Raw genomic sequence first — 27904 nt, forward strand, 5'->3', positions numbered from 1 at the left:
CTGCTGACTGTTTCAGCAGTCCCCTGGCACTTGTTAAGTCCAGCAGTGCACCTTACTGTAAGAGCTTTTCCTGTGGTGTGCAGCAATGGCTCTGGGAGTGATGAAGCAGAGGCAAGTAGCCTTGGCAAGGTGCCTTGTTGAGCACTGCAGAGTTGGCCTGATTCCTGCTACTAACAACAGCCAGAGCAGCCATTGCTTCCTCTGCAGAGTTGGGAAATTGGTTTGTAACTCAATAGTGAGAGCTGGAGAAGAAACTGCATTGTGTACAAAGGACTTGGAAGGTGGTTAGACATTACTAGTAGGCAGTTCTGGACTACGTAGAGGGGATTCTGGAATGGTAGCTATGTTTAGAGGTGGGTGACTATGTGACCACCCTAGCATTAGATACCCAAGATAAACACATCTCTAGTAGTAAAACCAGCATTTTTTTAATAACAGCTTATTTCAATAGCTGGCACATATTTTAGGGGAGAACTGTTTTCTTTCAGAACTGTGACACCAAACACAACTTTCTTATGATGCATGTAGGAAGAAAGGATTTATACTCTGTGACCCTGAGTGTCCATGCAGTTTTATTCCTTACTGTCCAGGATTTCTGTTCTTCCGTGAATGATTGCCTATTATCTCAAGCTGATGCTAAATAACAAAGGCTAACAATGAAGTTGATAATCTCAAAATCGTTCTGTTTCTTCAGTAAATGTCAGTATGTCATCAGTGGTAGATATGGGCTCAGTCCAAGCTACCTTTGCAATGTAGAAAGGTAGGAATGTTTCTGCTGAAGTTTTTCATTTGCAAGTGTTCTGGAACAGTGAGCTAGGAAAATCAGACTTGTAGAGCACATCATCTTGAACATACATGTGTGTCATCATATCTGAACATGCCAGAAAGCATTGCCAAATTTTTAATTGTAAGAATACTTAAGAATGGCCGTCTGGAGGAAAAACAATGTAAAAAAGACAGAAGTAAGATGAAAGAGGTATTTCCATACATTACAGTCAAGAAATGAAAATTAGCCTAACATTTCACAAGACAGTCTTTACCTGGCTGGGGGTTTCTGTGTCACTTTCCTGACAATCCCTGCTCCAGTGCTCTGTCACCTAAGCAAGTTATGCTGGCACAATTGTCTGAGCAGTTCTGTTGTGAACCAGGTCTACATCCTGGTGTAGTCTTAAACCAAATCAGCTTCTCCTTGGTGGAGGGTGTTTCTTAATGCTGCATCAGTTCTCCAAGGCAGGTAAGAGCATGACTGCACAAACAGTAGTATGCTCCAGCACTTAAATCAGGAGGGCAAAGTGTGTGTATGTTGGGGTGTGAGAGATCAGGAGATACCACAAGTATTGATGTGAAAAATTTACCATATGAAACTGACAGCTATGCTTGCTTTACCAGATTTATGATCAGAGAAGTACTCTATTACCTGTTCTTTAAGCAATGACAGTAGCTTCAGTTTTCTCCACCTTTTCTCCAAGTATAGTTGATACTATTTGTGAATGATGGCCAGTTCATTGATCCTCAGTGACTGTGAATATGAGAGGCTGGTACTACTGAACTTTTTTCAGTGTTGAGATGGATCTTCCAGTGTGCAGACCTGTGTTTTAACTGATACAGCCTTCTAGGTATGCCAGTGGCCGTGGACAAGGCCCTTTATTTTCTTTTCTTGTAAATTCTGTCTATAAAATGTGGCGAAATACTGGTTTCAAGAATTACACTTTCCTTTTATATCTGCCCTTTGCTGCATGAAGAGACTGGAATGAAAGAGAGAACCAAAAAAAAAAAGAGGTGTCACTAATGAAACTATAACTCATTTTTTATTTCCTTGTATTGTGAATAATTAACATTTCCAGTGTCACAAAAATCTGTGGTGGTGTCCTTTTAATGATTGTTCTTCAAATAGAAGAATTTATATGATTTCAGTATCTGTTTAAACGTCTAATCCATTTTAGGATTAAAAGTGTGATGGAGTTGTAAAATGCTTTTGTAATTGTCAAAAGTTTAAGGAAGCTTTGGTAAGCAGAATGTGTTATATGTGCTCTGACATCATGAGCAGAATACCTGAGAACAAAGGTGTTCTGCTCATGTCAGAGAAACCCTGCTAGAATTACACTTAACTGCTTAACTGCTTTAACTAATACAAGGCTTTTACTATCATACAGAAAGGTTTTCTTGGTCTGTACTTCCATATAGTGCAACTATTGAACTGGGGACTATCTTGCTTTGCTGTGCTTGTTACTCAACACAGCTGTGAGTAAAATGTGGATTTTTTTTTTTTTCTTTTCCTGAGAGGACACGCTTCTGTGGTTTGTTCTACCCCCCCACCCCCCCTTTTTTTTTTTTCCCTCCTTTCAGTGAAATTGTACCAGTGAAGAATGTGGCTTCCAGACCCTGGGAATATATATTCATGAAAGAGAGGGGAGAGGAATGTGCTCCTTTCTAAGCTAAAGTGAAAAAGTAATCCAATGGCATACTTGCACTGTGTGCTTAACATGAAGAAAGTTCTGTTTCATACACATGATGTTGCATGATACAGATGGAAGTACTGGAGAACTGAACATGCCCAGTACTAGCATAGTGGAAGAACAGATATCGGAAGAGGCAGGCTAATGATTTGATCCATTTTGACAAGGAGTGAGGTAAAAAGACACCAGTGTTCGCTCCTGGATGTTTTAGCTGAGAAAGCGGGGTGGGATGCACTGACACAGTAAATAGGGCAGATGATTTTGTTTACACTAATAGTTGTAATACAATAACACTGAAATAATATGCTCAAAATCCATGTTATCAAATCCTGTTTCTTGACAGTTTCTGTCTAAAGAAGAATTAGATCTGGTAGGGAAACAGCAGTCAGAAGATCAATAAATACCTCCCCTGAGTTCTAAGAACTTGATTTGAAAGTGTCCTCTTGGTATCTAGTCTGTAGTCTTGTAGCATTGGTACAATGCTGTGGAACTTCTGGTGGGGGGATTTTCTTTCAGTTTTAAGTTTTTGCAAGGGCAGAAGAGGAAGTTGTTTGTAAAAAGTTGTGTAAGTGTTCCCCTTAGTTGTTCGGAATATAAAACTATTGTTTGAGAAGTAGTTCAGGAATAGAAATAAGTAAGTAGCATAGACAGCTGCTGGATCACAGTACAAATGTGGTTCTCATTACAGGTCTGTCTGATACGCTCACCATCACAACACTGGGCATCCCCGGTCACTGGGAAGGCGTAAGGGAGTTTAAGCCAGCGCAAACCTATTGCTCTCTTAAAAGCTCTTTGGGTAGTCATTCAGTTTTTATACTCTAGGTTGGGCTGAGCCGTATATACGCTCCCCTGTGCTGATCTAGGTATCTCTGGAAGACGTTCATGCTCTTGCTGCTCTCCTGGACAGACTTTACAACAACCAGTCAACAACACGACTGAGTCAGCCAATCCCATTAACTGTTGTAACTCTTTCATCTAAAAAGCTGCCCTGTGGTCCCCTTTGTAATAGTATAAGGTCAGCTTGCTTTGCTGCAGGTGTGGTCACTTTCCACATTCTTCCCAGAGCTTCACAAGCACATTACACTTGCCAGTATCCACTGAGCCTTCTCAGGAGTTTATTGATCAATCACATGGAGAGAAGAGCTGGCAGCATATAGAATCTGGAGCTAGGAGCATTTGCCAGGGTGTAAGAGCCTTCTCTTACAACTTCTCTCTTAGGTGGTGAAAGTAATGCAATATGAGTGTATATCTTCCCAGGTTTATGCCCTGACCTTAGAGAAGTAGCATTTTAATCTTCTAACCTGGTAGATATTCGCTTTATGTAACACAAAACAGGTGATATGAACAGAGGGAGACCAGCTTAGCAAGACTGTATAGCCTAATGACTGTGTCAATATTTGGATTCCACATCCAAGTAACTGTCCTTGAATGACAAGGTAAAATAATATCTCCACCACCAACAAATACTTACTGTGAAAAGTGCCTAAATCCCTTTGTGAAACTAGTGTGACAAGTCAAGCTGCTTCTTCCAAGTTTCTTTTTATGCTCCAAATAGTACTGTGAAGGTCTTGAATTAATGAATTGATGCTCCTGCTTTCCCCCACCCCAATAAAAATTACTGACTTTGTTTTTCCATTAGCTTTTGAAGCTGCTTAGACCACCCAATTGAGAATCATCTGAGGATGTAATTTTTGGTCAAAACATTACTTAAATAAATTAGAATGAATTGAATTTGTCACTCAAGGGAATCATGGCCTTTAGTGTTTTTGTTAGTCTGTTTTTACTATATTGGGCCTATTTGTTCAAACAGTATTTTATGAAGTGACAGTACCATATATCATGAATGAACATAAATGTATATGTTGTTTCAGTACAGACAAGTCTGACCTATCAGTAGTAGACAGTTTTTGGAGATTGAGATCACAGATTTTTTTTCTTCCAGTTATTTAACTTTTTTACTCAGTAGTGCCAAAGTATTAATCTGAAAATTTTAGTACTTCTTAAAAACACAGATTAAATCCTTTGTAATATACTTGTAGTATGAGTGCAATGGTTTGCTGTGTTTACCAAGGCAGAAAAAATATATAGGAAAGTTAAGGGACTTGTCTAAGGCACCACAGTATGTAGATGACTTGATTTATGGCTATGACTAGATTGCTAGCAACTTGCTAAATTGCTAGCTAACTTGTACTAAGACCAGTATTTCAACTTAATTTGCTCATTTTATGCTTTGACATCTGAATGGGTGACCTAACTGCTGAAATTGCTAATGTACTGACATTATGTTTACTTCCTGTGAAAGCCAGGATTTATTTAAAAGTATAATTTCAGACACTCAAGATGGTAAATGGATGAGATGTCCTAATCAGTAATGCTTTCTTCCCTGCTTTCCAGTAAAAAGAGCATATTGCTTGCTTTCTTTCTCATGTCTGAAACAACAAAAACATGGTTTCATCTGTTGGCCATGCAGGTGAGACTGGTACAGAACTGGTACTTTGCTTAGTTTGGGCAAGGAAGTCTTGGTTTTAGTATCGATTCTGTTCTTAAGTGACATACTGTATCTGATGAAACATTGTATGGGGTGTTTTTTGAAATTGTGGATGGGTCTCATATCACCCATCTTAACATTGTAATGGGCCAAGACTTTGCATTATAAAACAGATTTTTTTTTTTATTGCTTCTAATTTGCCCTTCCTTATAAATATACACCCCCAGTCATTAAGTCTTAAATGTCTTTTTGAGGGAATTTTGGAAATTTTCTGCAAAGTGATTCAGTGGAAGGAGGACACAGGGTAAAAAAAGAGTATTTTTTGTATTTTTCTCTAAAATTTTAAGGATGTTTTTGGAAGAACTAGCTTGGAACAGGAACTCAATTTGGCTGAAGTGGCTTTTGCTTGTTATTCCTGTGGAAGTAGACATATATTTGTCCCAAATTATTACCCTTTCAAAAAATAGTCTGTTAAGCATCTTAGAGGCTTAAGCTTCACAGGTAAAACAATTGAAACATACCCTGTATTATGCAAGAGAAGAACTTCTGGTGGTGTGGCCTTGTCTGCTCTGGGATGGGCTACAGTTTGGTCTGAGCACATAATTTAAAATGGAGATTTTCTTTTGTGTTGGTTATACCTCCTCTCACTGACACAAAGGCCTGAATGGAGTAAATCACTCCATTCAGATGTAGTGGGGGCAAGAAGAGTGAAATTGGTTTGGGACTGGGGACTGTGGTGTCAGTGGGGAAAAATTTGGTGTGAAGGCAGTGTACTTTGCAAGTGTGCTGAAACAAGAAATGGTAATAGGAGGTGATTGCAGTGAAACTCTTGCTACATAAGAAATTGCCTCCCTCAAGAAGGAATTTGGAGCTGGAAACCAGTGGGAACATGGGCTGTGTGTTGAAACATCCTTGGGAAGAGATGCAAACTGAGCAAGGAGCCTCAAATGGAAAACAAGTTTGGAGACGGAAGGAAACTGGATGTTTAGAGTGCTATCGAAAATCACAGGTGAAGCAGATACTTGGCAGTAGGAAAGAGCTGTGGTTTGGCAATTAACAGGAAAAATAAGGACAATGGAATGAAGGTGGGACAGAAAGGAACTGGAAGCACAAGCGTTACATCTAAGGGGATGAATCCTATGCGGGGGTGAGTGGGGAATGAGAAACTGGGGCAAAGCAAGTTGTATGCAATAGTTGCTGACCTCCAGTGCCTGGAGTGGAACCAGACCTTCCAGAGCTTTTCTTCTGCAGAGAAACATTCCTCTGCCAGTTGGTTACACAAATATTTACTAAAAATGGAGCCCATTCACTTTAAGTGCTAGTCCACATAGAGGCTGCTGACCCAGTGCTGCTGATACTTAGCTGTCAGTTCAAGTGTCAGAGGTCTGTATAGTAGAGAAACTGGTCTAACCCTGGTGTGCTATTCCACCAGTGTTGTGCCTGTGTTACTTAAATGCCAAATGATGAAGTTTGCTTTTTATTATCTGCAAATATAAAGATAAAAAAAAATACAAGTAGCAACAGCAAATACCCAGAAGTCAGAAAACAAAACCAAATTTGCATTTTTTGAGTCCTTTATTGTGTATTGGTTTTCAAATGCTACGTTTTAAATTACTGGATCGCATGCTACTTTTTCATCAGCCTCCTTAAAGTACATGGTGTTCTGCTCTGGAAACGTAACGTATAGCACAGCAAGGAGAGGACAGTTTTAGGATGCCTTCTTTGTGGCTACAGGAATTTGTGACAATTGCATCAGAACATTGCTGGAAGAAAAGTGATAGTCTAGTGATTTAAATGGGACTGTTCAGAAATTGCTTTTAATTGTATGTTTTTACACTTTCTGGGTGCCCAAACTTTGGATACTAGGATCGGCTTTGTGAAAGTGCTGAATACTTGCATCCACCAATAAAATGAATCAGAGCAGCATCAGCAACTGAGAAATCAAGGTCTCCCAAATGTAGCATCTAGAATTCCTTCTTTAACACTTAATTTCTGGCTTTCCCTTCCCAGTATGGGAAATCAGTAGAATACTTACTGGCTTCTTGTGATGTTGACAAAATAAATTACAATTGTGAAGCACTTAGGTGTTACTGTGATGCACAATAAATAAAATTTGAGAAGAAATTACTAGTGATGCATTTCAAGTAAGGATTTTGGTACACCAATCCATGGACTATACACCGAACAATATAAAAGAAATTACAGTGCTGAGTAGCTGCTCATTAAGTGAGTGCTGTACCTCTTGTGCATGTTAGATAAATGCTGTAGGGAAAAATAATGTTTGTTCGTGTAATTGAAGACAGTATGTGGGTAGAGTAGCAGATCAATGCTACAGACGTATCCTTAGTTGTGGCTTTTTCTAACCTTTATGTGCTTCACTTCATGGCTTCAATAGTTTTCTCTTAATGTAGCTTTTTAATGTAATGTTGTATACACGCATTCTTTGTAAATAATGTATGTGCAGTCACACTGGGACTATGTTGGATGCATCAATGCTGTTTACTAGCCAGGCTTTGGAAAATGCAGATGTAGGCAAACACAGGAGTGGTGCAATGGTAAGCAGTTACTTGGGTAACCCAATAGTCTGTCTTTGAATAGTAGTCCATGGATATATTTACATACAAGATACGTATGTATCTTGTCAGTGAGACTGAGGAATTATTTTGCCTGTCTAAATACCTGTACCTGGAGAGGTTGTGCTTGTGCCTTGTTCTCCCTCATACTTGTTTCATGAATATGTAAGTAGTTGAGTCCCCATTGTTATTGTACTTCTCAACTGCATTGGAAAGCGGCTAATTCCATCCCTGGAATTCTTTTTGTTTGGGTTCTTCTGACAGCACTGCTTCCAGACTTCGTATTTCATATTTTATGAGGTGCCTTGCAGGCTGTTTTTCATGGTTAAGAACTTCTTCATATATATGTAAAAAATTAATATATTACTTTTAGATATCGACATGAAGTATTGGACCTTCTGTTCCTGGAGGAGGAGCAGTCCCACAGGGCGAGCTACATTTTTTCTTAGTTCTGTGGCCAGGCAGGATGCCATGCTTTGAGTTGAGTTTTTGCTTAATATGAAGCAGGAAGTGAGCACTAGTGAACCTGACTGAGCCTGCCATGGTAGAGGCAGTCAGTTGTTATCATCTTGAAATTATTTTTTAGGAGTTCCAGGATCTCCTGTACCAACCAGTTGTATCTTTTAGCTAACTGTTTTAGAAGGCAGAGCCATCTAATCTAACCTATTCATGTTGTTGAGGGGTGGCTTTCAGTCTTTTATCATGCCTTTGCCTCCTTAGTGAAGGTTTTTGTTAATAACAAAAGAGCCCATATCGAGTTCTCCTGCTAGTGTTACTATGTGTCCCTGTTTCCTTGACTCAGATGATATTTGTGAATATCCTGTAGACTAAGGTTAAAGGTTTGGTTCTCCTTTGCCTGGTTGCAGTCCATCTCTGTTCATTCCCAGTGAGACAGAGTTTTGTTAGGTGTACCTTAAAAATTATTTAAAGGTTTGGAGTAGCTCTTGTTCCACAAAACTAGATTCAAACTCAACTCAGGACCTAAAGGGGAGTACCCTTTGTGCATCTGACAGCTTTCTGTATCTGCATCTTTCAGTGAAGGACTATATTGCTCGCTGACTGTATCTGCCAGGAGGATGGAATGGTGGCGAGGAAGACCTGTTTTCAGTTGTTTGTTTATAGCTTAACAATAAAAGCTTCATAACTTTTTTCCCCTCTCTTCATTACTTTGCTTTCCAGACAGTGTTTGCCTTGACCATATACTGAACTTCTTCTTAAATCCCTTTCCTAGTTTCACTGTGGTCAGAGAATCAGGCAGTGGTTCCTCCCCAACTGCCAAATCTATAGAGGCACTTTCAACTTTCAGTGTGAAGAAATTTATTTTTTTAAATGACTAAAAATGTCTGATTATCTTGATTGTGGAAAGGAAAGGAAGGACATTTCCCAGTGAACCCACAAATATAGTTTGAGCTGTGAAAGAGTGCACTGTGGAGCGTGCATCCTACTGTTGCAGTCACATAACAGGTCAGGAATGATGGAGGAGAATGCCACAGAGGATCATAGAATAATTAGAGATTGGAAGGGACCTTTAAAAGTCATCTGGACCTTCTGCTCAAAGTAGCCAACTTGAAAGCTAGAGTCAGCTCTGAAGTTAGATCAGATTGTGTGGGGCATATCCCGTTGGGTTTTGAGTATCTCTAAGGATGAAGCCTCCACAGCCTTTAAAGGCAATCTGTAACAAAGTTTGACCGCCCTCGTGGAGGGGAAGAAAAATCCAAATACATGGTCACAACTGTGTTTGTAAGTTGTATTTGTTGCTAGTCTCTTGACTATCTCTGTGCACTCCAAAGCAAAGCTGCCTGTATGTGATCTATTCCTTTGTGCGAAGCACAAACCTGTTTCCACTTTCACAGTGTGTCTTTCTGAAAGAGCCTTTATCCATTCACCACAGTACGCCAGCATGCATACTGTCTAGCTGCCGGTGAGGAGAGATAACGGGTTGGAGTCATGGTATAAGTGTAGGCAGAAAAGTAGAAGTTACTTAATGATGACTGGAAGTTTTTGAGATGTGCATGTTCATATCCTGCTTCCTTTTGTTTTTCTGTCAATCTTCCCAGGATCATTCTGGCCTAAGACTGAAATGGTTCTTTGTGCACTCCTCCTTACATGCTTGGGACTAAAGGTGAGGCAGGATTCTGAAAGTGCATGCCCTTTGTGGATGCTTTGAGGCGAATAAGGTCTGTGGCTGCAGGCAAAAAGGGATGCTGTATGTGTAAACTGCATGTCTTAATGCTTGTAATTGTTTGCCATGCTCGAACAAGGCTGGCAGCTGTGCCTTTATAGCAGTTTTGCTGCAAATTTTTCTTAACCTGGCAGTGTGGGAGCCACTGGAGAATGTATTATCTGCATAGGACAGGAGAGCAAGAGTTGGAAGAAGAGAAATCTGTCTGACAGGCTTGTTTTTACAAAGTTGGAAGCTGCGCTAGCATAGTGACCATAGACTTGTAAATGCAGAAAGAAAAAAAAAATCTCACTATAGACAATTCCACAGTCTCAAAATGGCACTATCTTGTCAATTTAAGCTGGTCAGATCATTACTGTCATTGCTATGATCCAGCCTCCTCTATTGCAGTTGAAATCCAGATTGATCAGATCCTACAATGAGCTGGTTCAGCTTGCAATACCTGCAGAAGTCAAATTCCACAAAAGAACATAATAGTTTCCTGCTGGTGTAGGAAGCTTACCTGCTCAGCAGTAGGTCTGATGAGCACTGGTATGAGATATAGGGAGTGGGTGGTACTACATGCCACCGTAGGGTTGCAAGGGGCTGGAGAGTAAAACTATTGCAGTAAGAGTGTAACTTACATTGTCTTAGAACCACAACTGTATGTAAGTGTTTTGACCAACACAGGGACAGGAGGTACATATTTCTTCCCCTTTCTTCCTTGGGTCTTCCAAGGTACATAGCATGCCATTAAACCTTTTCCTCTAAGAATTTTTAATCTTTTAAAATTGTTATGGACAGAGTCTAGGAGTGAATGTAAATTACAAGTCTGTTACTGAGAATGGATCCAAAGTGGCATTTGGTAATGAGATTTCCATGATTGTATTGCTGTAAAGTGGAATAACTTGAATAAAAATGTAATCTGCAAATATTTAAAGGAGATTCTTAGAGGAATCTGTGGAGGAGTAAGATAAATGAACTAAGGAGACTTGTCATACCTGATGCTGGTAAAAAAAGCTTCTGTTTCCTGTCTCTGCCATTGATTTGTTTTTGATGAGATTAGTAGCCCCTCAGTGCTTTTTGTTTCTTTGTAAATTGGGTAGATGCTTATTTCAGAAAAGACAGGCAGCTTTAGAGCTTGTAGTGCAGAGTAAATGCTTATAAAGATACTTACCGATTTGTAGGGATTGGTAAACTCAGGACTACATTTATAATCTAGAGATTAGTGGTAAAATAGCTAATCTCTTAAATGTATTGCCTTCAAAGCTCAAAACAAACTGACAGTGGGGGATGTCCCTACTGCTTGCTTTAGTCTGCTATCTGTGAGTACAATACTACCACTGCATGATTTTTTTTTTTTGTATTATTTGACTGGTCTGGTTGGAAGGACTGTATACCCACATAATTCTGAGGAGCATTTTCTTCTAAGAAGATAGTTACAGATTGTGTAGGTTGTCTTAATTAGGGAACATACTAAGCAAATGTCTTAATTAGTTAACATCTTTTTGGCACTCGGCGGAAGCTTCTGCATCCAGAACAGGTGAGAAATAATACTGTGGTGTTATACTTGTATTTGCATTACAGTATGGGCAAGGAGCACGTGTGCAGCTACTGCAGTGTAGTTTTAACCCTGGGAAGAGGAAACAAGCCCAGTGAGTGAGCTTATAGAGATGTGGGAAAAATTGAATTCTTCCTTCTCTAGCTTTGCTTTCTGTATGGTTTTATGTCAAAATGAAGAAATTTTGGGTTATATCTTTTGGTCTAGAATGATTTTGTTTTTCTTTTTTTTTGCATGTAGCAAAATGCTGTACTCATGAAGAGACCAAAACCTGTTGTGTAGTGTATATCTGAGTAAATCATGTTTTTTTTCTAACACACACAAAAAAAAAACAAAACCAAAAAAAACCCCAACAAAACAGAATCTCCCTGGAGATAGTTCATGTTATCTCTGCAAGCTTTAGAGCAGTTTTAACCCAAAATTTTCCTGAAATATCACGGTTAAATTCCTTTTAAGAAGGACACATTTGTCTCCAAAGTAAGTGCCTCCAATTCATAAACTTAAAGCAATTTTGACTAGAATGTCCTTAGACTGGAATGACAGGTCAAAACAGTAAGCTGAGGGGATCTTTCCGTTCCCCAGAATTCAGGCTCAGTTAAACATATCTAGGAACACTTGGAAAGGACAAGTAGTTGGATATTATTTATTAAAAGTTTCTGACAATGTAGAAGTGCTTCTATATGCCTTTTCTGTTATTGGAGGCAGATATGAAGGATAAATGTCTTTGTTACAAGCTGAAAACTCACATGGGATGCTTCTCCATTCAGCAGTTTGCTTAAGTAATAAAAGGGCAAAATACTCAGATGAAAGAAGGTATTATTCGGTAGCAGAGAGATATGAGGTGCATGAGTTATGCATTTTAAAGGTAATTAGTAGATTTTTGGCATTGCAGGGAAGATTGTAGATTAATCTCAGATGGGAGGAGAAGCCTCTGCTATTCTGGGATGCTTGAATTCTTCCTCTGGATTTCCTTCTGCTTTTGGAAAGACCTTTCCAATTATCCATTTTTTTCAGGTGTGTTTTCTTCACCTGCTATTTAAAAAGATCAGAAATTGGACCTTTAAAACATGGGAGAGACTGACTGTTAAAGAGTGGAGTGAGTCTGCAGTAAGGTTAATTTACATATATTTAGTCTCTATTCTATATCTTTTAAGATCGGCAACTTAAATTGGATTGTTTAATGCTTATGATTTTTTGCATTTGGGGACGGGGGATTCCAGAACTTGTTATTTCTAAGGCTCTCAGTGTTGGTGGGCTCTGGATAGATGATATAAAAGGACACATATCTGCCACAAGTGGGTGTTCAGCCCATTTAGGATGCTTTAGACTTTAAAACACTGTAAAGCAGGAATGATCTGAGATCTCCTTGTGGGGACCATTGTAGAAAAGTCCTAATGAGATACAAGAGGCCTCACCTACATCCATGCTGGGTTATAAACTGATGTTGGTTTTTGCTTTTGAAGTGTGGTCTGTGCTGAGCAGTGGGTTTAGATAAAGGTTTCATCGTAAGGCTTTGCTAAATTTACAGCTCCTGGCTTCCAAAATGGGGAGGCCTTGTTTCCAGTTATGCCATCATTTCTTCTTTGTGCAGGTGCTTCCATCCATCATCTACTCAAAAGCTAATTAAGTTTGCTAAAAACCCCCACCCATTTCCACCTGTCAATTTTCTGACCTTCAGGTTTGTTCAGGTGGCCTGTGGTGCAAGCATGTGGGTGCCAAAGCTGTCTCTAAGTGCAGGCAGTAGGAAGATGGATATAGGAGTATCTTCTTTTTGATGACAGAGCATGTTCCTCTTGTTTTATTTCCGTGTATTCACTTTTATTTTAGCTCTGGTGACTGCTGAGTCTCTGCAACTCATGGGTGTTTGCTGGGTTAGGACCCTGCTGCTTTTATCAACTAAAGCAGGTCAGATACGCAGGGGAGAGGTAAATAGGGGGGAAGAGGTCAGCTTTTAATTTCTATCTCAAGTAACTGTTCTCTAAGTTTCAGTTCTTCACTACTTACTGAGCTTTGCATGGGCTATTCCAGTCACATCTCTGCATTCTAGGTAGATAACTTTCCCTTTCTTTCTCATCCTACTTTTTCCTTAGACCTGGTTCATATGCTGCCTTTGACACATTAATAAGATACTGGCTTTTCATTTGGGAGTGCTAATCTGTGTTTTCAGAGTATTCAGAGATTGTTAAAATACTGATGTTCTAAGACCATTACAATTGTGTGCAAAGTATATATCATAAATATTAACTTTGAAATAGTTTTGGTACCATTTTGAAATGGTGTGGTTTTCAGTGTGTGTTTAGGGTTTTTTCCTACTTGTCAGTACTAGACATGAAAGGCACATCAGCACATCTTTGGTTCACACAATGTTCAGTTGTCATTAATTTGACATTCACTGCAGATGATCTGGATTTCTTTCTAAATAGGTTGTCTTATTTAAAAACCATAATGCAAAAGCTAAAACATAATCTAAAGGAAGTAGTACAGAGTCCTCTGTAAATAAATAAATAAAATCCTTAAACATAGGGCTATGTTCCTGACCGTTCTCACTGCTTTCTGTTACTGATTCTCAGTGGATATAGGCAGGTGTCTGCTCAGTTGTCACCCTGGTTCCATACTGGGCTCAAACTTTTTTTCATGGCTATGTGACAAGCCAAACTTAGAAATTCTTCTGGGGTAAAAAACCAACCAGCCAAACAAACAAAAGTGTTGTTGGTTTGGTATTAATTCAGAGTAATTGCCTCATCTGATTCACTTAACAGCCACATGAACGTTGCTGCTAGCACAAAAGAAGGAGCAGTGTGAGACTGAGTGTGAGTTCTAAGAGAGAATAGGACCACGTTTTTTGAATGCCAGTGCAGACTCAGGTCTTACGACTCTGCAGCTACAGTATTAAGTGAAAAACGTGATAAAATGTTTCCTAACTTAAGTGCAGGCCATTGCTGAAAGAACTGGTCCTGCTGTCCCCTTACATATGAAGTGTTCCTATTGCTTCCCTTGCAGTCTAGTGATTTCAAGACTACTTGCTGAGATGACTTAGCTAGTTCTCAAATGCAAAAATAACCATTGGTTTTCCTTTTCTCTCTTTTATTTCCTTTTTTTTCCTCTCAGAGTAACAAGCTGGTCTGATTTCCTATACGGTTGTATGATCATTAGGTCTGATGCAAGGTGAGACTTTTGAGTATGGGGGTACAGGAAATGAGATGACCTCTTTTTTTTTTTTTGCTGCAGCACACAGTTGAACCAAGTTAAATACAGCACGCATCAAGCACAGCATAGCTATCTGGTCAAGGGAAATGATTGTCCCACTCTGCACCGCACTGGTGCAGCCCCACCTCAAGTACTGGGTGCAGTTTTGGGTGCCTCAGTATAAGAAAGACATCAAGCTATTAGAGTGTGTCCAGAGGAGGGTGACCAAGAGGGTGAAAGGCCTCAAGAGCAAGACTTGGGGAGGAGTGTTTGAGGTCACTTGGCTAGTTCAGCTTAGAGAAGAGAAGGCTGAGGGGTGACCTCAGCTGCTTCAAGGCGGGCAACAGAGGGGGAAGTGCTGATCTCCTCTCTCTCGTGGCCAGTGATAGGACAGGAGGAAATGGAATGAAGCTGCATCAGGGGAAGTTCAGTTTGCACACTAGGAAAAGGTTCTTCACTAAGAGGATGGTCAGTCACTGGCACAGGGGAATGCTCAGGGCACCAAACATGTTAAGAGTCCAAGAAACGTCCGGATGATGCTGTTACTCATATGGTTTAGTTTTAAGTAGTCCTGCGAGGAGCAGGGAGTTGGACTTGACAATCCTTAATGGGTCCATTCCAACTTGAGATATTATATGATTCTTTGATTTTATTTGAACAGTTCTCTTTTCTGGAGTCTTATCCATGTTTTAGGAGGTGTGCCTACTTAGAAAGGTTTCCATGTTATCTTTAGGGAAGACAACACTTTAGAGCACATTCTAGACATTTCTGGAGAGACTGCATTAGCCCACCACAAATTCATCAGCATTCCTTTGTACTGTTTTTGAGCAGGTGAGGTTACTGAAACCGTGGTGCAGCTTTTCTACTCCCATGGTCTACAGACTTTGAGTCAGTATGTTAGCACTGAAAGCCTCGCTACTACTGATGTGCAAGCTTTTCCTGGTTGTGGATACTACTGTTAACAATCTGTTGCTGTCAAACTTGGGAGTTGTAATCATGCATCAGAAAGGCATTCCTTGTTTTAATAAATGTATAGTTTTAAAGGGGGGACCCAAACCCTTTCTCCCAGCAAACTTCTGAGCTTAAAATTTGGAATTACTTTGCAACCTTTAACACCGTTGAGGAAGAACACAAGAAGTTGATAAAGCAAATAGGAGAACTGCTGTGTTAGAAACCCTTTTAAATACCTTTTGAGAGCTTCCTTTCATGTAGGGTTTCTTAAATGTTGCTTTTCCCCTGTTACCATTTTGCATTTGTAATTCTCTTCTGGCCAAGAATTTTTCCTTCCTTTTAGAGAAGAATCTAATAGCTAAAAGAAAATAAATGCTTTTGGTTGGTGTTTGTGTTTATTTTTTTTTTTTTACTTCTTACTAGGGTTAGACTGTCTTTTCTGGTTTTGACTGAGATTCCTTCAAGAAAGCTGAAGTTACTTTAAGCATGCTGCAACAAGTTTGGTAGTAGCAGCATCTGATGAAGCTGTTGTTGCTAATCCAAGTGATAATCTCTAAAATTCTGCTTTAGTTCAGGAGTCATCTGAAAGATTTTAAGATGTAGAAAATTTTAAGATGACACTGAAAGAAGTAGAGGAAAGCCTTCCCTATTATTCTTACCTTTGTGTTTTTGCTTCTTTCCTGTGGATTCAGGTCATCATGTAGGTGTGTAAGTAACCTTGCACAAAAGTAAGCTTTTGCAGGTAAAGTGGAGAGTCATTGTGGGATTTGAAAGTAGCAGCCGCAATAGCAAAAGAGCAGAGCTGTTTTTCGGTGGCAGTGCTGACTTGCGCTGATTTATAGTGTTTGTGTCTGAGTGTGGTGGTTTGTCAGATGTTAAGGACTGGTTGGACTTCCATTGCCCAAAAGGCAGTCTGTTTTACTCCTCACCTCTCTGCATACCCACCCACCCTTTGCTCTTGCAGTATGGGATCTGATTAACAGGTCTTGCCTTAAAAATGTGTCTGATAAGTAACTGAGCGCAAAAAAAAAAAACCCGGAATGGTGCTCTGCAAATGTAGCTATCTGACCTCACTCACTGAGATGATGAGAAAAGTGCCAGCAAAGGAAGAGTGGAACTGTATGGTCAGAACAGGGCAGTGAGACTGTCTCCTTCAGTTTCGGTGGCGAGTTTGTTCTGTCACCTACCTTGTGAAATCTCACCACAAAGTTTGTTTCACTTTTTTTTTTGGCTTATGCTGATGTAATACCTTTTTATTACTCAAAGTAGCAGTTGCGTTATCCCTCTCATCATTCCTTATTTGTTTTTTCATGATGATGATACTAAACAACCACAAAGCTATGGTAAGCTGAAGACTTAATACTACCCCCTCTCCCCCAGTTGACTTCCTCTTGGTCACTAACCTGTGGACAAAGGAGAGATGATAAGAGCACATTGCTGGTAGTGGGGTAAAAGACAAGATTGCCCCCATTTATGTCAGCTCAGGCTTAGATCAGATCAGTTTAAACTGATCATGAAACCCAAGGTTGTTTTGGTTTTTACTTCTAAAAACAAAAAGAAAGTGTTTGTAGTGCAGTTGCTAGAAATATATTTTGAAGGCACATAGTGAGGGCAGGATACATAAATACTGTTTGAGTGCCTGAGTTTTCTCTTAGTATGAAGCATTGTTATATTCATTGAGAGCTTTGATGGGAAATCTAATAGACAGAAGACAATCTAATCACCGCTTACAAAGTGGCTGTGCAGTATATGTGCATGTGTATACTTGTATAAGAACTGTGGGGCCTTTTTGCAACATTCAAGTCAAAACCATCTCCCTTGCATTCAGTTGTTAACTTGAGCTGTGAGAGACTTTGCTTTCTTGTAATTCAAATAAGTTAAAACTTTGATCAACAGCTACACTTAATTTTTAATTTCAGTAAATGTAAATGGATCTCATTCTGAGTTTTTTTTCTTTTGAGTTTATGCTTTGGAAAATATTTAAAATTCTTCTGACTTTGCCCAGGAGCGAATTAGAAAAGCAGATGTGTGATGAGAACTTTTAAATAAACTCAGTAGGAAAAGCAAAATTATCTTTTCAAGGTGTTTGAAATCACATAGTTTCCAGCAGTGTGTTGTTTAATGAATCTTTTGATTTGCCTTTTGTGGTATTTTTCTTTACAGTTTTTTTTTTAACACTCCATTTAAAATGCATCTTAACAGTTATATCACAAAAGCATCCATGTTTGGCCATAGGGCTAAAATACTGGATATTTCTTTCTATACTTGTTTGAATGTCTTTCAAGTAGTCTCTGGAAATGTATTTTTTTGTTAGGGATGCAAATTTTCTCAATTATGTGAGTGTTTATACACATATAATAATGGTAGCTAAGTCTTTAATATGATTTCAGTATAGTTTCCATGTTTATATACCTACCATAAAATCAATTCTCAGAGCAAGATGATGGTCTAGAATTAATTCAGGTTTGTAATATACCTTTTATATATGGTTTTATATTTGGGTCCATTCATTTCACATTTATGCATGACTCTGAAGAAGTGCTTGTGTTTTGGGATTGTAAGCAAACAATGTATTATGACTAGAAATGTAGCTCAGAAACACTGATCTAGCCAATAATCACTCTGCTTAGTATTGATTTAGTGAGGTACACATACAGGCATCTGGTCTGTTTCCCTCTTGTGCCCGAAAAGAACTTCTAATCCAGAATGGCCATCATAACTTTGAGCATCGCTGTGCTTCCCAAGTTTTTCACCATTTTCAATAGCCCATGCATTTGTAAGAATCATTCCATGTTCTTCCTGGGGAAGGGAAGAGGCCCTCTGAGTCCAGAAAGGGACATGAATTAGAGCTGGTTTAGCTCAGGTACCTGCTTGCTTTCTGTTTGGAGCTGCAACAGTGGACTTCTGAGAAAGTTTTCACAATGCTTGCATTAGGAATTTAGGAATTGAAGTGGAAGCTGCTCCTCTATTTCTCTGTTCTCTTGTTTCAGGATAGAATGGCATAGTACTGTTCTAGAGAGATCAGTTTTGTCTGTGCTATGTGTGATTAAATTTGAACTGTTGAGCTATGGAAGTACATCTTGACCAGAAAGCATTTCTGGTTAAGTTTGTGTGGAGAAGGAGTTTGAGGTCATATTAAACCCACAGGGTTGAATATAAGTACGTGTTAATTTGGTTTGAAAAACTAGTAAGTAGGATAGGAAGGGAGAGAATATGAACTTAAAACAGCCAGCACAGAACTATTGTAGAAATCTGTTTCTGTGTACACTAGAGTAAAAAATAGCTTGGTAATACTAAATATCAAAGGGACTTTTGCATGGCAGTAAAATTTTGGAGGAATTGTGACAACTTAGTGTTCAAAGTAATAAACTGTGGCTGCCAGGTGCTAAGTGATACAGAGGAGAAAATGCCTGTGCAGCTCCGAAGGGATAGGTTTCGTTTGGTGTTAAATTGGTGGATACCTAAAAATTCCGTGCTTAGCTGCTCTTCGAAGTTCTAGTTTAAATAAAATTGCATTTAATGTGCTATACTTCACTACATATCACCCAATTTATGGGAATTTGTTGCTTACAGTTACTTTATAAGATAGATATGTAAAGTTTAATCAATGTATGCAGCAAGCTTTTGAGGTATAGAATAGTATTTTGTTAATGTTAATTCTACTTTTGTTAATTATTCCTAAATTCTGCCACTCTTGGCAGAATGTATGTTCAAAGTATGCTGAGTTTTAAAAGTTTTAAAGATCTGGTTATGTTTGAGTTTGAGGGAACGTATATTTTGTTATTGCTAGTAATCTGCTCTTAAAGTTTGGGGTATTTCCCTTTAGAGCTTTAAGCTTGCTTTTATATGACAATTACAATGAAACACATTTAATTCTCTGCAAGTAAACTGTAAGTAATTATTAAACACTTCAGAACTTTAACATAAATATTATGCAGTTTCTGGTGGCTGACAGATACTGGGAGGATGAATGAACCAGAAATAGTAATGCACTGTTTTGAGAACAGGAGTGAGTCTAGGTTTGTAGAAAAATTCAGTGATTTTTATTAGAGCAACTGATTAACTGGGAAGAATAGGTAGCAGAAAATGATGTGCTCAAAATACGAGAACAGGTTTGTGTGATGGAAGGCTAGCCTGTTTTTCCCAGCTGAATAAGTTGAATTCATTATAGCCTGCTTGCTGAGTTACTGTTCATCTGGGAAATGTTAGCAACTCCATGGATGGATGGATGGATGAATAAATTGGTAAAACGAAGTCGAGAGAGCTGGAGACTTTCAGGATAGCATACAGATCTCTGAGGAAAAATCTGGGTAATATTTTTAGAAGTTCTCAGTCCCTGTTAGCTCCTCTTGGGAGTGTGATGGGAGCTGGTGTATGTTTAGAGCTTTTGAAAATTTGATTCAAATTTTATTTTTTTGGAGTGCTGCATGCGTGATGACCATGCATTATTCCACTTGTATGCTATGCCTGTTAGAAATGTATTCCACATACTGGATGTCTGAATACTGAAACACTTTTCCTGCTTCATTTTACTTATATATTTCAGAGCAGTTGGCATTTATTAGGGGTTTCGCCAAAGAGAGAGGCAGTGACTGAAGTTAAATTCTTCTTCTGAGAAGTGGCTGCTTGTGGCAGCTGTGGCCACAGAGGTGAGGATTCCTTTTGTAGCTTATCCATGCTCTACAAGGAATAATTTAACTTTATTGTCACATTTGGGCATTCTTATAGTCATACCATTCTCAGATAAACGCTGTGGAATGTATACATTTGTAAGTCAGTTTGTAAGGCTTAATGACTAGAATGTTTTATGTTGCTGGATTCATGGCAGCACTGAATAGGGAACTTCTGCAAACCCACCTTTTGTGCATCATTCCTGCTCTTTTGATCCATTTGGTCAGAAATGTGGTATGAGAGATCAAGACCTATGCAGGGCAGTTATCAGTTGTTTTCGGGCACAGATCGAAAGGATTGGTGTTTTTAATCATGGAAACCTGTTTACTGATTTAGATTTTTCTAATGTACATATAGAAATAAACGTAAATGTAGTACTTCTCCCCGAGAAAGTTTCTTCTTGGTTACTGTTATGTCAATGACCCTTGGATTTCTTCCCCAGGCCATAACTTATGGTATTTCCAGCTACTGTAGTCCTTTCATCTGTCAGTCTATCAATTAATCAATTAATATTGGTAATTTAAAATTGTATAAAAATAGAAGCTTGAGATCAGTAATTTGATTTATGTGCAAGCCTACCCAGATCTCCTTGTGCTTGTGTATTAAATACTTTAAGTGTTCAGCTTTGTATCATACCATTTGATTGAAGAAGTTGGCTGTGGTTCGTATGGTCACTTGAAGACCTGAATTTGAGTCTGAAGTACTTCATGGTCTTGGTGACTCAGTTTGCTTTTTTTAAAAACTGTTTTCCAATTTATATTTTGGAATGAAACTACTTTTGTAAATTTATTTGATATTAGTGAGATGTATTTTTTGTTAAAAATACCTGATGTTTGCTATAATGAAAGCTATAAAAGCTCTGCAATTGTTTATGTCCTTGCAGATCTTTGAGAGTTTTAGACCTATGTCCTGAAACTATGTTCCTTCTGTGAAAACATTTGCAAGGTTTCAGCTGAAAGTACAATTATTCATATCATGCAAACTGGACATGAGATATTGCTTTACAGTAGCTATTAATCTGCTGATTCTTGCAGAGACTGGAGAAGAATTGTGTAGAGTGCAGACTGCATAGAATGAGTTTCAAAAATGCCTAGCAATGTAAAGTGCTGCTTGGGTGTGAATTAAGGTCTTCGGAAGCCACACACAGTGTCTTGAAATCTTGATCCTTTTTAGCCATCTTAATGCCATCAATGCAGAAGTCCTTCTTAGAGTTTCTAAAGCACAGGAAGTAGGATAACTGGGTAGATAAAGCACCAATGCTTATGGATTGTAAAAGGTGTGAGGCTGCAGTTTAAGAATTTATGTACTCTGGCTGTGGTTGTGATTGACTTGCAGAAGTGTGTTTAGCTTGCAAGCTTTATGGGATATTTTTACGTTGCTTGTATTTGGGCACTTTGCTTGTCCCAGTTTTATAGTGAAATTCATTATTGTTGAATCCCTTCACTGAGGCTTAAGGTCAAGCATTTTGCCTTGTGTTTTGCTGTAGGGTGGAACAAACACATAGTTTAGGAGTTTTAGCTGATGGGCAGCAACTTCTTAAGTCAGGATAATTCTGGTATGTCTGTATTTTGAGGCATTTCATTTGGAATGTGTACCACCTAAATGATAAGTATCTTGAGTGAGGCTTTTTAATTGAGAAATAGTGATAGTGAGAAAAAATTTGTCACAGGGAAGAAGACAGAAGGTACTAAAAACACCCCGCATGCATGAATGAGGGATGGCTGGGAAGCTGCAGAATTTTGTGTTTTTTCCAAAGTATGTGCATCCACCCTAAAATTGTACTAAATCAGGTTGTCAAGAAGCAACGGTTTTCCTGAGTAGCTTTCTATGCAAACAGGCTGTACCATGTTAGATGTTACTGTCTCAAACTTTCTTAGGGTATAGATACATGTCTTCTGATCTCACTGGTAATAGCAGTAGAAGTTTCTGCCTCTTTCTTCTGGCCTCACTAAAGTTTAATGCGGCATCTCTTTTCTGTAGACTTCAGAGAAGAGCTACTTTGCACTTCAAGCTCACCTGCTGTTCTTTGGGAATGAAAAGCAGCAGGAGTGCTTGGGCAACTGAAGAAGAGTCATGCATTTACCCACTTGCTTTGAGCTGACTTTGAAACTTGAGGCTTCTTGGCTTCATTTGAGGGATGTTGTGTAACTGGTCAAGTTCATTCCCAGGTGATTACAGCTTGCATTGCAAAATTCCTTTTGCACTTTCATCTGAATACTGTGATGTTTGGTGTATAGTGTTAAAGGTCTGCCATATTCCATTTGGAGAGTTTCACATTGCAGAGAAAGAACAAAGAAAGCTGGTACTGAGTGAAAGAACAGGTCTTTTTCAAGTGCAGGATTTACATCTGTTTTTGTAGTGTGGTATTCTAACTCAGGAGCCTTTATGTCATAGGGCCAAAGAATATCCAAATATTTTATGATAACCTAAGAAATTGTTCCCCAGGCACTGGTAAAATGGTTGTAATATGTTGGTAAAGTTCATGGTATTAGATAAGCATGAAATCTCCCTTTCATGGCTCTCAGTGTTGGTACTTCAAAGAACTGTATAGCTGTCTGTCTGCCATATCTGCAGTGTCATGAGCATCCACTGAGAAAACCAACAAATGGACCAACTTGTTATTTGTCAAGGTACATATGCCTTCTGCATGTTTGTGAGGTCAGTTTGTTGTCCACAGGCAACTGTGAATGTAACTCGCTCCTACTGTTCTGGGACCAGGATGGTAATATTACAAGCAATTGGACAAGAGGAAATGGCCTCAAGTTGCACCAGGGGAGGTTTAAATTGGATATTGGGAAAAATTTTTTCACTGAAAGGGTTGTTGAGTATTAGAACAGGCTGCCCAGGGAAGTGGCTGAGTCACCTGGAGGTATTTAAAAGGAATTGAGATGTGGTTCTTGGGGACATGGTTTAGTGGTGGATTTGGCAGTGTTAGGTTAGTGGTTGGATTTGATGACCTGAGAGGTCTTTTCCAACCTAAACGATTCTGTGATTCTATTACTGAAAAGGAAAGAGAGTTCAATTCCATTTTCAAAAAAAATTTGAGTACCTCTTAACCACTTTTTAAGTAACATCTCTGTAACATATCTTTGTTTTTTCCTTTCTCCCTCTTTGCATTAATGATTGGTTCTTTGGAAAATAAATTAATTGTATGCATGAATATCTTCTCTGTTATTGCTTTCAGCACATCATACTGAATAAGTACTATTTTATCAGCCCACTCGGCAATAATGACCATTAACCTGATTATTAACTGCTGGGTCTCAGATGGAATGCTGAATGCAAGCTTGTTCCAAAATGGCAGAATCTGGCTCTCCTTTTTACTGTAATAAAGCTGCTTCTGTTTGCAGCACTGTGTTGCTGGGAGACTGCAGCTAATTTTTATGGCGCATGTCAGTAGTAGTGATTCAAATTATACATTTCATTGAGTAGCTCTTCTCTTTGTTTGTAAACTGTCTTCTATGAGGAGAGAAAAATTTTTTTTTGTTCTGGGGAGAACAGTATCCAGACCAGAGGAAATGACTGAATCTGGAACAAAAGCTCAGATTGTTCGTTGGTAACACCACTGTACTTCTGAAGTCACTCCAGGGGGGATGGTGGCCTGGCTGAATTTACACCACTCTGATAGTCAAGTCTAATGCAAGTATTCAGGAGAATTCCAGGTGAGGCATATACATCTCCTCAAACTGCTGTTTTTCTTTTTCAGACTCCATGGTGCAAAACTTCCAGCATGCAATGTGACTTCAAAGCAAAACAACAAAATAGACTCTGAGAGATTGTGAATTAGAAAACTACGTAGTTTTGGTTCACAGCAATACAGAGGCAATTTTGGAGCTCTATAGAAAATGCAGTCTCTTTTAAAAATGGTTGTTACACAGCTTGCACATAGATGAGGATATGCATGCAGTTACAGTGGCAAAAAGTGGGTGTAATGGGGTGTGCACCTAAGTGAAAAAATACATGTGTAAGGTGGAATCAGACTAATAAGTTAAAAATCTCTTCCTTGCTGAATCTGTACTCCTTTTCTGGCTAAAGGAGGTGGTAGTCCATTTCCTGATGTTCACATTCTGCGTAGGTTTTTAGCAGTGTCTTGTTTTTAATCTTGCTTGAGATGCCTTTATAAAATGGTGTGTGTCTGTGTCTGAAGCCTGCTTGCTTAAACACGCAAGTCATGTCAGCTGCAATGCGGCAGTGCTTGGTGCTAATGAGGTGAGCAGCCAGAGCACCCGTCTGCTTATGTTTTCTCATCTCTGTGCAATTATGGCAATGGAGATTGGAAAAAGGGAATTATATTGGATATGGCTCTGTTTTGGCCTTTCCAGAGTGTGGTTCTGAGTCCTCCTGAGGCATATTTATACTTCCATTTTGGGAGATAGGTGGTTGCTTCACTACATTTAAGGCAAGCTCTAAAATACATCCTGGCTGGGAGAAGAAAACAAAGCTCAAGTACAGAGAGGGGGATGCCCTCTTCCCTCCCCCCCCCAATTAATTTGGATGCACCTTGAAATGAAATATATTGCCTGGCAATATGTGTCTTCAGGTTGAATAGATGCAAGTCAGTATTTAAAAAGTAACATCTTTGGAATAGAGCTAATCAGGTAATAAATTTGGCCTAGATCTAAATAGTTACAGCTGGCCTTTCAAATGCACAGAAATGTGGATGCACTGAGTTCTCAGCTCACCTTCTCTCTCTTTTTAACCCCTGAAGGTGCTGATGGCAGTGTGAGCTGGGTATTTTACACTGAAGTCAGAAAGTTTTACTTTGAATATAAGGCAAATAAAGTTAACATCAAATCATATTTGTCTTTTCCGATCCCTAGATGTCAAGACTGTCTTCATCAAGCTTGATGCCTTCCAGTCCAGTTCTATCATATTCCCATTCCTGCAGCCTGTCTTTCAGTGTTTCTTTTACAGAGACATAGTCTGTAAAACTACAGGTCATGATTAAGTGATACATTGGTCTTGGTGACAAAGCTGGCTTTCCTTCCAGTTCCTGCCTTAATGTCAGGGTGTGCTGCTCTGGTAACTGATAAAGTTATTTCTGAGAACTTATTTGGTATAAATAAGATTGTTGAAATTATCTGTGTTAAAAATACTGCTTTTTTTTTTTTTAAGGGTCATATCTAATCTCTGTTACTTTGGCAATATGTTGTGTGATACCACAGAGGGATCAGTACAACTGGGACTGGGAAAGGTATGAACTGTATCATGTAGGCAAGAGCTAGCAGTGGGAGGCAGGAACCTCCTGACCTAGTGATACTGCTGACGTGAATGTAGTGTGCAGCTAACACCCATAGAAAGGATGATGTGTCAACCTGTAAAAAAAAAAATCCTTCACCCTGGGAAGGAGCCCAAGATTGTGTGCTCTAATACAGCCTGTTCTTTGCCTAGTCCTAGTTGTAAGTGCATTAGGAGTGACTTGTATGAAACAGCACAACTGACAAGGTGCGTTTTAGAGAGAGTTGCGCTATTTTAACGCTTGCTGTGGAAGTCTGGTACCTCTGTTGTGATCACATCTGGTGCAGTATTTCTTTGCCTGTTTACCTTCTCCTGAAGACCTTGTAGATGATTGGGATGTTCTTTTCTTCCTTCTTTAGGTCTCCGGGTGAATGGGGAGCTCATTACAGCTTACCCGCAAGTGGTGGTTGTGCGTGTACCAACACCTTGGGTCCAGAGTGACAGCGATATCACAGTCCTTCGCCACCTAGAGAAGATGGGCTGTCGATTGATGAATCGTCCCCAAGCCATCCTCAACTGTGTCAACAAGTTCTGGACGTTTCAAGAACTTGCTGGTCATGGTGTGCCTCTTCCAGACACTTTTTCATACGGTAAGGCTTTTGGATTGAAAGGATAGGATAGTTGGCCTATCATAATTTATGCTTTTGCAGTGCAAAAGATGTGAATCAAGTTTGGGAAATCCACAGAATTAAGTAGCATGAGGCTAGTTCCACAGATAAGTGTTCCGTAACCAGAAAAGGAAATTAAAATCACAATGCTCAGATTCTTTTTTTGGCTTTGTTCATTAGCTGTGATGCTTTGGGAAGAGTACTTTAACTGTACCTCAGCCTCCTGAGCAGCTAACTTTGGCTGTTACTCCTAAAACACTTTGACCTCCTTTCCAATTGCCCAAAACAACAGACAAGAACTTGGGGAACTAAATGTGATTGGATATTATAAATACCTAGACTTTGGCAAAACCTGAAAGTAGATTAAACTTCATATGAATAAAAATATCTGCAAATGCATTAGTTATTGCAAAAGGACAAAAAGAATACAGGCCCTTGTGTTCAGCTTTTAACTGTTGTTTGGGGTTTGTTTCCCACAGCACAGTTTAATGTTTGTTGTGCCTGCCTCTGGAGTCTGTGGTTCCTGACAGAGTGCTAGATTAGAGGAACCATTTGTCTGAGCTACCCTGATGCTATTTTTGCTTTTAATTACAATATATTAAGGAGTTGAAGATACCTCTCGGCCTTCCTTTCCTTCTTGGGAAATACCAGTGCTTTCTTCCCCTTTGTGTGGTTGCAGCAATAGGCTTTTGTAACAGGAAATTGACAAAAACACAAACAAACTTAACAAAACAAAAACATGGGTTTCCATCAATCACTATGAATTACTGTTTCCACCAGTTACTGTGAAAACACATTTGAGAAGTAACATACCCTTTCTTTATAGATGTGGTTGCTCTAGGTCTTTGAGAAATGAGTTTTTAAGGGGGGGGGGGGGAGAAGGGGAGACCACGAATGATGGGGTAGTTGCAGAACATGCAGACCATCTCTGTTCATAACTTGCTGCCGCTTCTTTTAATCCCTGCTTCTGGAATTTGACAGAAGCATGACTTTTTTTTTTTTCCTTCTTTAAAAAAAAAAAAGCCCAAACCAAACAAATATCAAGTTATCAGTGAGACCTGGCTTTGCCAAGAAAAACAGGATGTGCTGAATGACATGTTATTCCATGACACCCATTAAAATCCATGACAGGGTAGTGATGGCTGCTGCTGACTTTGTGCCCAGTGTCTTGGTTTGACTTCTGCGCTTTACTGCTCATGCTGTTAGGAGTCTTATCCCTTTGTCTGCTGACTTTCTCTTTTGTATTTTCTTATACTGTGGTCAGCCTTCTTTGAATTGAACTGAACTCAAATAACCTTGAAATATCAACCACAATCATGTGGATGGTCATTAAAAGCTATTCTCTAAGGTCCTTACAGATGCAACGAGATGAAAATGTCAAAGTACTACTTCAGGAAATAGGGAGAATGAGATGCAGGAGACTTAAGCCTTGGAAAGGGGGGAGGTGGAGTGACAAGATTTGGGTGGTTGTTGCTGTCTGGATTATGCCTTGTCTTTGTATTCCATGTTGCTTTCCTGGTTAGTAGTTTGGATGGAACTGTTACTGGTGTTATGTCTGTGCTATTTTCCTGCTAGACATTTGAAAAGGAGGGAGTTGATAAAGTAAAAGGGATAAACTGGAACAAGATGGTAGAATTGGGGCATTCAGGTTTAGAAGATCGGATTAGGAGTTTTGAGGTTGTGATCAAAACATGTTTGTCAACTTCTGTTTTCCATTTCAAAGGAAGTAGGAGTTAGTATCCCACAGATTACAAACAGCTTCAAAGTCTGATCATGTTCCTCTTAACTGACAGTTCTTTCTGCATTATCTAAGCTGTAAGGGTGGGAGGAGAGTGTGGCAATTACATCCCCAATTTGGCCACACCAGATTGGTGGCACATAATGTTGTTGGTTTTCTTTTTGCCAGGTGGTCATGAGAATTTTGCCAAAATGATTGATGAGGCGGAAGTGCTGGAGTTCCCTATGGTGGTGAAGAACACGCGGGGTCACCGAGGTGGGTGTGAGGTCAGGG

The 27904-nt window shown here is 39.3% G+C and overlaps 1 protein-coding gene across 2 annotated transcripts in view; it reads left to right on the forward strand.

The window, feature by feature from the left end:
* The window catches only part of RIMKLB (ribosomal modification protein rimK like family member B), a 53053-nt gene that overhangs the window by 19234 nt on the left and 5915 nt on the right, over window positions 1–27904 (forward strand). For both annotated transcript variants that reach the window (XM_075110503.1, XM_075110494.1), the window contains exons 4-5: window positions 25645–25875; window positions 27800–27886. In XM_075110503.1, coding sequence (XP_074966604.1) covers window positions 25645–25875; window positions 27800–27886 — 318 coding nt within the window. The remainder of the gene's footprint in view (window positions 1–25644; window positions 25876–27799; window positions 27887–27904) is intronic.

Source organism: Phalacrocorax aristotelis, chromosome 1, assembly GCF_949628215.1.
Source record: "Phalacrocorax aristotelis chromosome 1, bGulAri2.1, whole genome shotgun sequence".
NCBI classification, from domain to species: Eukaryota; Metazoa; Chordata; class Aves; order Suliformes; family Phalacrocoracidae; genus Phalacrocorax; species Phalacrocorax aristotelis.